Genomic DNA, 9,119 nt, shown 5'->3' with positions numbered 1-9,119 from the left:
CGGCGTCGCGCCCCTCCCCATGTCGCACCACTCGAGTGGCGGCCGGCGGCCACCCTCCGCCCCGCACCGTACCGAACGGCCTACCAGCCACCCTCGCGAGACCGTCGTCGGCGCACGGGGCATCGCGGTATCCGCTCGACGCCACGCCGTCGTACCGCGCATCGTCCCACGACCGCTCGAGCGCCAGCGCCAGCGCAGGAGGCGCCCCCAACGCCAACGGCAGCGGCAGTGTCCACGGCGACGCAGCACCCTCCCGCGACTCGTCTGACTACCGCAACGCCAGGGCCATGGCGCAGCGGATGCGGCCCAGCGCCACCGAGGCCGAGATCGAGGACATGGTCCGCAGCTTCCTCTCGACATCGTCGTCGACGTCGACGACCACGACCATCTCCTCGCCGCCGCCGCCGGCACAGCGGTGATGCCGCTGCGTTCACTCCAGTTTCCCTTGTAGCTCAGAGATCCGTCCTTCAGCTGCACTTGGCGACGCAGATAGGCCCTCGTCTTGAACAAAGATGTGTACTTCTACTCGCACGACCAACGTAGTGAGGATCGCGTTCGCGTGTGCATAACGGCGGGACACGTTTGCCCTGCTCCGAGTGGTATGAATCCGCCGTTCACTTGGGTAGATCGAGGAGAAGGGATCGAGGCGAGGTTGAAGGCAGCCCCCCATGACGAGGGACACACTGCTGCAGCATCAGACTGACCGAAGCACGACATCAGTCACTGATCATCCGCAAGCCTGATTCGATGCGGTGGTGCAAGAGAAGCTTGAGGGTTTGCGCAGATTGATGCAGAGCTGCACGAGGGCTAGAGCCATTGATGCAGTCCTTCTCGTGGTTCTGGTGCAGGGACACTGTTGCTGCATGATTGGTGTGAGATACAGGTGAATGCTACAACATCTGTTGGAGGAGAGGGTCTGGCTAAGAGGAACAACAGTGATGGACTCAGTGACTCAGGAAGGATTTCATGTTGCTTGATGGGTCATGGTTGGGGTGGACAAGTCCAGCATGGCAGGCTTGAAGCAATTCAAGAGAAACATCACTCACCACCAACATTCCCTTGGCAAGATCTCCTGGCAGAGTGATTCATCATGCCAACCACAACAAGCTGAACACCACTCGCAAAAATCAATTCATGTTGCATGCTTGCAGACTTGCGAGTGCTTTGGCAAGTGGCTGGCTGATGAGCTCAAGGATGCCGATATGCCAACCCACCTGCCTTGCATGGCCGCCAGCGGACAGGGAAACATCAACGTACACGCAAACGGGAGGGCGACGGTCAAAGTCAAGGACAAGTACGTCAGATACTACCAGAACAAGGCTGCCACCAGGGTGGCCTGCGATGAGTACATTGCGCGGATGCAGGCCAAGGAGCTCGAGGCTTGCTGGCGCAACATGCTCGTTGACGACTAGGGCCGCGCGGTCATAACGCCAATCAACAATTACCGCATTAAGCGGGACAAAAATGGCAACAAGGAGATCACGGCCCATGTTCTCATCAATCCCAACGACTACATGGCGCTCAACGGGATCAACATCTACGTCGACAAGAAAGGATACGCACCACATCACAAGGGTGGCAATCACAGCCTCCACCAGTGGTTGATCGGCAAGCAGCCTGGCAAGTTCATCCATCACAAGGACGCCAACAAGCTGAACAACACTTGCGTGAACCTTGTACATGTCACACAGCAGAATGCCAAGGTGCATGTTGAGGAATTTGACAAGGTTGGACAAGTGCTGTGGCAGAATGAGGAGTGCCTCATTGTTGCTCTGGAGCTGGCCCCTCTTCTGCCCAGCTGCCTTGCTCTCTTGATCTGATCCTCTGTTGGCTTGCTTCCTCTGTCAATTGCATGCTGGATCATCTGCTGGCTTGCCCTTGCAAGCCATCTTGCAAGCAACCAGCCGTCTGTGTTGGACCCTGATCCCACTTGCTTGGCCCACACCAGCCTCTCTTGCTTGCTCGCTATTGCAGACATTGCATGTGCGCATGTGCAGCGAGCTCAGGCTCGGAACAGTGACTCGAGAGCGAACGAGCGAGCGGGCTCGAAAAGGCAGCGAGCTCAGGCTCGGAACAGTGACTCAAGAGCGAACGAGCGAGCGGGCTCGAAAAGGCTCGTTGATTCAAACAGGCTCATAGCAGCAGGACGGGGCGCGTGAAAAATTCGAGGAAACAAGGTTTTTTCCGTGAAGATACGAGTCGTTACAAGAGAAAAGCCCAGGGTAACAAACGTAAGGCCGTTCGAAGGTGAAGAGCGAGGCGGGGAGGAGGTCATCAAGAGGTATATGATCGTTACATCAGGTTTTCGGGGGAGGAAGGAGGGCCGGGCGGACGCAGCGAGGCGGCGCGCCCGGGGGGACGCGGGCGCGAGGGGACAGGAAAATCGCGCGCACGATGTACTCTAGTTGGGCTTGGCGGCGACGGCGGCCGGGTTCTGGGCGAGGATGCCGACGCCGTCCTTGGAGATGTCGTCCTGCTTGGGGTCGAAGTGGAGGCCCTTCTCCTCGGCGTGCTTCTTGAGGTCGTCGTCGTAGTCGTCGGCGCCGCGCGACTCGCCGGACACGGTCTCTTCGTCGCTGATCTTGAGCAGGCTCTCGTCGATGACCTTGGGGTTGAAGCTGAACGAACCCTTGGGGATGAATGTGGAGGCGATGATGATGACCGAGAGGATGGTAAAGTGCACGCCACCGACGTATTTGAGCGCGTCGCGTGCCGGCTCGACCGTCGCTGCTCCCTTAAGGCCCTTGAGGCGGCTGTCGACCCAGCGACCCAGCAGCGTTGAGATGACTGAGTAAAGGACGATGTACGTCACGTACAATGTGCTCATGCAGGCTCCGAGGGCCGAGACATCCTTGTCCTTCGACTCCATGCGAGCGAGGGTCGATTGGATGTAGGCGGCAAGCGAAACGTCGCCGGCGGCCCAGCCAAACGAGATCGGGATGAAGACGGCGGCCAGGCGCCAAGCGGAGCTGACGGCTCCTCGAGTGTAGGGGAAGAATGGCATGACCCAGACGAGGTTGAGGAAGAGGGCGTCGAGGCGAAGGAAGGGCATCGGCGTCGGAATGACGCGCGAGAAAATGAGAACCGATAGCGCGCCGAGGAGTTCACCGAAGTTGGAACCGCCGACGATGATCTGCGAGTAGGACGAGGTGCCGATGACGGACTTGGCGTAGATGGGAGCGAGACCGTTCTCGAGGTATCGGTGTCCGTAGAGGGCGAGGGTGTATCCGGGCAGGAGCCAGATAAATCGACGGTCGCTGAGGATAAGGTATGCGCCGTAGTAAAAGGCCTTGCCAAACGAGCGAATGGCCGTCCAGAGCGAGGCGCCGAGCGACTCGGTCTCGGCTTGTCGCTCAACCTCCGAGAGTCGGGACTTGGCCTCCTTGCGATCGGTGGCCTCGCCGTCCGGGGAGATGCAGAACCAGACCAGGCCCGCCAGAGAGAAGAGAATCGGCGAGAGGAAAGCCGAGTAGTTGTAGCCGAACTTGCCGATCAACGAAGTGGAGGTGAAGGCTCCGGTGGTACCCGCCACCTCGTACAGGACCTGTGAGGGCGAAAGAAAGAGAGTAGGAGATGATTTGCCACGATCAGTCCGTGTTCCCAAAAGTGACCCGGTCAAAGCTGGTCATGGTGGAAAGACGCACATGTGTCAAAGCATCCATCCTCCTGAGTCTGGTGACGTCTCCACCGACCACGTCGCGCGGAAGGATTCTGCGGATGAGCTCAACAGTACCGTAGGAGAAGCCCGAGATGATGTAGATGGGGAAAAGACCGTTGGGGTTCCAGGTGCCGTACTTGGTCTTGTTGTCGGGCGTGTTGAACTTGAGTACTCCTCCCGTGGCGGAATCAGCGATGAGGGGGATGGCTGAGATGACTGCGAAAGTGAGGACGGCGATGGCGAGGACAGAACGGGTTGGGAAGCGCTTGACCAAAGGAGCGACAATGATGGAGCCGACGGCCTGAGCGGCGTAGTTGGTTCCGGTGAGGATGGCAATCTTCTGGTAGCGCTTGTCGCCGAAACGCTCGTTGGCCTGGGTGATAAAGGAGCCGTTGTAGTACTCGAGGGCGAACTTATAGGCCATGATGCCCAGGATGTAGATGGCAATGTTGACACGCTGCTTGGGCGTGAAGGTCGTCCAGAGGTCGACGAAGAAGTTGGCCATCGTGGGCGACGGGGAGCGCTCGACCGGGGTCGTGGCGGAGGTAGTGTTGGCGGAGGATGGAGGCAGAGGCTCTGGGATCGAGCTTGGCCGAGGGGAGGAAAGGTGTGGCTTGACGAGGGGTAAGGACGAGGAACCATGACCGACGCGCGGGGTAAATATATTGTCTCTCGCGCGGCCTGGCCGTTGACCAAGAACCACCGGGGCGTAGCCAGAAGTCACTGGCGGGACCTTTCCGCTTCAGGCCCGCCTCGGGGTCGTGCCATTCACGGGCTCCACGCCTGCCCATTCACGAGCTCAAGGTCGGACGCCCGAAGAAGGAAAGTGGCACCTCAATCAGATACGGAGCAAGCACGGTCGAGCGTGGCCTCTTCTCACTCGCTCGTGATTGCGACCGGTCGCAATATCGGTCGGTCGGGATCTCAATCGTCGATGTCCAAGGGGAACGTGGACATCGGAAGGGGCCAGGCCGTTGCGAGCGGGCGGCATGGACGAGCAAGAGCCATCAACCAAGGTCGGCTGGCAATCGCCGCCCGCGACGGCGACCCCTGGATGGCGCACAGCGCCGAAAAGGGCTTCGGGTAGGGCCAGGGTCTAGCCTGCGGCAAGTGAGAGATGCCTATGGTTCCGCCCCGACGAACCGATGGGCACGTTCTCGTCCCGGGGGCACGAACCGAAGGCTTCCTGGCCGGTGGCCTTTTCCATGCGCGAGCGGTAAGTCTGGCCAGGAATAGAAGTCAGAGGAGGACACAGCACAGGTGAGGCGCGGGGCGGCGAGGATGGGACGAGGGGACGCGGGGAAGACGGCAATCGAGGTCGGGGTGTCGAGGCACCTTGCTACAGTAGTAGCTGTACCTGGACCACGCGAGAGCGCACGCGTGAGCACCTGGCAGGCGATACCCTGCGTCGATGTGATACGTTACCGAAGGCAAGGGAGAAGGAGTGCCCGGGGAGCAGATTGGTCGTCGGGGATGATGGCCCATGTCGACGGGGCCCAGCAGGCCAGGCGCCCAGCCTGCTATTTTTGGCCAGCGCCCGCATTTCTTGACAAGCAAGTCTTGGCAAAAGTCTTGGCGCAGCGACCCTCGGGCGGGGCGAGCAGAGGGCGACGTGTGCCTGGCTCGCACGTGGGCCTCCACTGCATCCCGTCGTCGACCCTACCTTTGCCTCTTGGACACCATCGACCGCTCCCTCCGCCACTCGACGCTCGTATACCTGTCGGGACGTCGAATAAAAGTCTTGGCATTCATGGGAAGGTCTGCCTACCTGCGCCTGCTTCCGCCCTTTCGAGCTCAGTTTCGCCCGCTCGCTCGACCGACCTCGCATGCTCGCTACTGCTTCCGCTCCATCTCCTCCCGGTCGACTCCGAGCACTTTGACTCGAACGTGGGACCATACCCACCACGTCGGCCTGAACAGAAAGCTGGTGGCGTCACGATACCACCTCGTCCTCATACACTTACCAGCGCTTCGGGCCGATGGGCTGCGGGCGACGACAACGTGCCGTTCGACGGGCGCAAGACCCCACTGTGCCCGTCCATGTGCTTTCGGTGGCTGCATGGCACCTGCGCTCCTCGACCGATGGTGCGCACAGCGAATCGGCGGTCGGCGAAGAGGAACGGTTGGGCGCGGACCGCCGACAGGCACGCGAGCTGTCCATCAACTCTACCTCTGTATCACGCCTGGTTCCTGCTTTTTACCACGCTGGGCCCACGCTGCTGCCTATTCTCGGAGTCGTCCTCGAGTACAGAGCCACCGTCAAGCCACTCGTTCATGAGCATGATGCCTCCTCCAGCGCTCACCGTTCGTCGGTGGCGAGCGGTCGCAGTACCGCGCTCGTGTGCACGTTCGCTCTGAAGGTGTCCGCCACCCGGCTGAGGAGCGACGCCACTCGAGCGTATCGACCATGCCCTCTCGATAGCGTGACAGGCTCGCACATTCGCACGTTTGCCTGCGTCGAAGGCAGTCTTAAGTGGCGCTCCCCACGAGGATCCCGAGCGCCTTTCCTCCTCATCCAGATGGGCCGCCGGGCGAAGGCAAAGGGCGTGGTTGGTGGAACAGCGCGACGGCACGCGCCGCATCTCGACCTTGCTCGTCCGTCATCCCCGCCGAGGACCGACTCGTCGGCGTCGTCGCATCCTGGACGTGCTCATCGGTGCCTCTCATCCACGCGCGAGCTCGTCGTGCAGCGTAGAGAGGGTACCTACGTCTACCACGAGGAGTCCGGCGGATGAACCACGGGCACAACCGACCGAGTCGCTGAACAGGATAACGAGGTTCGACGGTCGATGCTGGTACAAATACATTGAAGAGGCCTGGCACCGCTCCGCCTGGATGGCAGGGGACGGATGCGGCCGGAGGCTGTCGAGCAGATCTCATGGAGGCATGGAGCGGAGTTTCTTGACGAGCCGGGTCTGCTCGGCCGCCGCCGTGGCTTGCTCGAGGATCGACTGGTTGGTCAGGGTCGGAGAGGTGGACACGGGTCAGCAGGATGCCCTCGAGCCAGGTGGACTACAAGGCGCGCGCGGCTTACCACTTGGAGTCCGGTGATGTCGTCGACGGACTCGTCGAGCGTCCGCTTGACTTGGTCCTTTCGCGGAAGGTCGACTGCAGAGGGCGCGAGGAGATGCCCAGGACACGTCGGGTCAGCCTTGCCCCTCGGCGTCCCGTACGATAGCAGAGACATTTCCGCAACTCACCTTCCAAGGTCTGGGCGACACTCTCGGCCTTTTGCCGGTGGGCGTCCTGCGCCCTCGCCCTCTGCTTCTCCTTCTTCTCCTCGAGCGCGCGGAGCACCTCTGCGCGCCTCTGCATGGCCTCTGCTCTCCTCGTTGGGAGGGACTTGCGGCATCCGATGACCTCCTCGGTCAGCCGATCCGACTGCTCTGCCAGCGTCTGAACTTCCTTTGACAGGTCCTCGTCAAACGGCTCCGTGGCTGGAGGTTGGGCAAAGAGGGCGGCAGGAAGGAGTGCGTCAGCGCTGTCGCGGGGTGAAGCAAGATCAGGGCTGCAGCAGCCGCCTTCTCACCTTTGCTCTGCTTGGAGTACTCGTGCAGCGTGTAGCCGTTGAACAAGAGGTTGGGCTCTAGCTTCTGGCGGGCCGTTGCCGTCCACTGTGCAGTAGTTCAGGCGTCGATCAGGAGGCCAAAACGCATCCGGTCAGCCTTTGATGCAGTGCAGTGCGACAAGGATGCAGCGCGGACACGTACGACGTCGACAGACTTGTCCCATGCCTGCTTGAAGGGCTTCCTGCGCAGGAATTCGTCGTCAAACTCGAGCTTGGCGAGCTGGTGGGCGTGCCGGCGGATCTGCTGGAGGACATAGTCGAGGTCCTTGGGGGTTTCCAGGTTGAGCCTGGGGAACTGTTCGGGCATGGCGGCGGGGCGCGGGTTGGATGCGGCGGCGGGATGAGGCGGTGGCGGTGGTGGTGATGAAGGTGGCTGCGACGATCGGACGGGCGGGCGGGCGGAGAGGCGGAGAGGCGGAGAGCAAGAGGGAGAGAGAGAGGAGGGAGATCAACACGGCGCCTCGCCTGCTCCACATTCGACTTTTTCCAAGGCTCGCTGGCAGACGCGCGCCCGACAGCCATCGCGTCGAGCCAAGAAGACGAGCCTCCGCCTGCGACCTGCTGGCCTGAGCCCGCCATTTTTCCCCCTCTGGGGGGCCTGGCGCGGCAGGCAACTCGCGTTGAGTGCGGGCGGGGGCGATTGTCGACCAGAGTGGCAAGGCGGCCAGTGCGGCTCAGCTTGCCCTCTGACCATCACCAGCCCGAACACTTTCCACCTGCCTCTACCTCTCTGCAGCACCCTCTTCGCAGGCGATCAGCATAACTACACACACGTATCACAAGATGAACGGTGAGCCTGCCCCACTCTGCCGCAGTGGCGCACCACGCCCAGCACCGCTGACGACCCATCCTTCCTCCCGCCCGCCACCCAGGCTACGGCGACAACCCCTACGGCCAAAATTACGCCACGGGCGGTGGCGCCTCGGGCGGCGGAGGCTTCATGGCCGGCAGCCAGGGCGACAGCCCCAGCGGCAAGCGCGCCGGCAACAGCACGCTGCGGCCCGTCACGATCCGCCAGATCCTCAACGCCGACCAGCCCCATCCCGACGCCGACTTCACCCTCGACGGCACCGAGCTCGGCCAGCTCACGTTTGTCGCCGTCGTCCGCAACGTCTCGCGCAACGCCACAAACGTCTCCTACTCCATGGAGGACGGCACCGGCCAGATTGAGGTCAGGCAGTGGCTCGACAGCTCCAGCGACGACAACCAGAAGGCCAGCGAGATTGAGTGAGTGGGCCAGCCTGCCTCGCCGTGCCTCGCCGCGTTGCGCAGCGCAGCACTGACCTTCATGCTGCGTACGTCGTCTCTTGCTGCCACCGCCCCGCAGCCAGAACATGTACGTCCGCGTGCTCGGGACCGTCAAGTCGTTCCAGAACCGCCGCTCGGTCTCGGCGGGCCACCTGCGCATCATTGAAGACTTCAACGAGGTCATGTTCCACAAGCTCGACGCCGTCTACGCCCACCTCTCGCTCACAAGAGGATCCGCAAACGGCGGCGGTGTCGGCGGCGGCGTCGGTGCGGGCGGCATCAAAAAGGACGTCGGCGGCGGCTACGACATGGGCGCCTACAGCGGCAACGCGGGAGGCGGATTCGCCTCGGACCAGTACAAGGACCTCGCGCCGCTCCAGCAAAAGGTCATGGAGTTCGTCACGGCAGAGGGACCCACGTCGCCCGACGGCGTCCACGTCGGTCTCATCAACAGGAAGCTCGCCGGGACGACTCTGGACCAGATCAGGTGAGTGTCCGCGGCGTCGTCCCCGGGGCATCCTCGCAGAGCGCTGATCCCGACCTCCTCCGGCGCATCCCTCGCCTCTCCTATGCCCGTCTTCATCTCCGCAACTCGAACAGGGAGGCCGTCGCAGACCTTTGCAACGAGGGCTTCCTCTACTCTGC

The 9,119-nt window shown here is 62.0% G+C and overlaps 4 protein-coding genes across 4 annotated transcripts in view; 2 read left to right on the top strand and 2 right to left on the bottom strand.

The window, feature by feature from the left end:
• The window catches only part of PFL1_01973 (uncharacterized protein), a gene marked incomplete at both ends in the record, with an annotated part of 7,405 nt that extends 6,986 nt beyond the window's left edge, over positions 1-419 (top strand). Inside the window, one exon of the mRNA XM_007879484.1 lies at positions 188-419. Within this exon, the coding sequence (XP_007877675.1) occupies positions 188-419 (232 nt within the window). The remainder of the gene's footprint in view (positions 1-187) is intronic.
• Positions 420-2,401: 1,982 nt separating this feature from the next.
• On the bottom strand, positions 2,402-4,163 carry PFL1_01972 (uncharacterized protein; the record flags this gene model as incomplete). The annotated part of the gene is made up of 2 exons (XM_007879483.1): positions 2,402-3,544; positions 3,645-4,163. 2 exons carry the CDS (start codon positions 4,161-4,163, stop codon positions 2,402-2,404), a joined length of 1,662 nt encoding a protein of 553 aa, XP_007877674.1.
• A 2,371-nt stretch (positions 4,164-6,534) lies between these two features.
• PFL1_01971 (uncharacterized protein) lies at positions 6,535-7,533 on the bottom strand (the record flags this gene model as incomplete). Its single annotated transcript, XM_007879482.1, has 5 exons — positions 6,535-6,609; positions 6,693-6,766; positions 6,859-7,095; positions 7,188-7,272; positions 7,369-7,533. 5 exons carry the CDS (start codon positions 7,531-7,533, stop codon positions 6,535-6,537), a joined length of 636 nt encoding a protein of 211 aa, XP_007877673.1.
• A 476-nt stretch (positions 7,534-8,009) lies between these two features.
• PFL1_01970 (uncharacterized protein) lies at positions 8,010-8,965 on the top strand (the record flags this gene model as incomplete). Its single annotated transcript, XM_007879481.1, has 3 exons — positions 8,010-8,016; positions 8,099-8,453; positions 8,554-8,965. The coding sequence occupies 3 exons, from the start codon at positions 8,010-8,012 to the stop codon at positions 8,963-8,965; spliced, it is 774 nt and encodes a 257-aa protein (XP_007877672.1).
• Between the last annotated feature and the right edge of the window lie 154 nt (positions 8,966-9,119).

Source organism: Pseudozyma flocculosa (assembly GCF_000417875.1).
Source record: "Pseudozyma flocculosa PF-1 unplaced genomic scaffold scaffold00005, whole genome shotgun sequence".
Classification (NCBI taxonomy): Eukaryota; Fungi; Basidiomycota; class Ustilaginomycetes; order Ustilaginales; family Ustilaginaceae; genus Pseudozyma; species Pseudozyma flocculosa.
The sequence above is the reverse complement of the archived record's forward strand: the minus strand, read 5'-3'. Positions and strand labels throughout refer to the sequence as shown.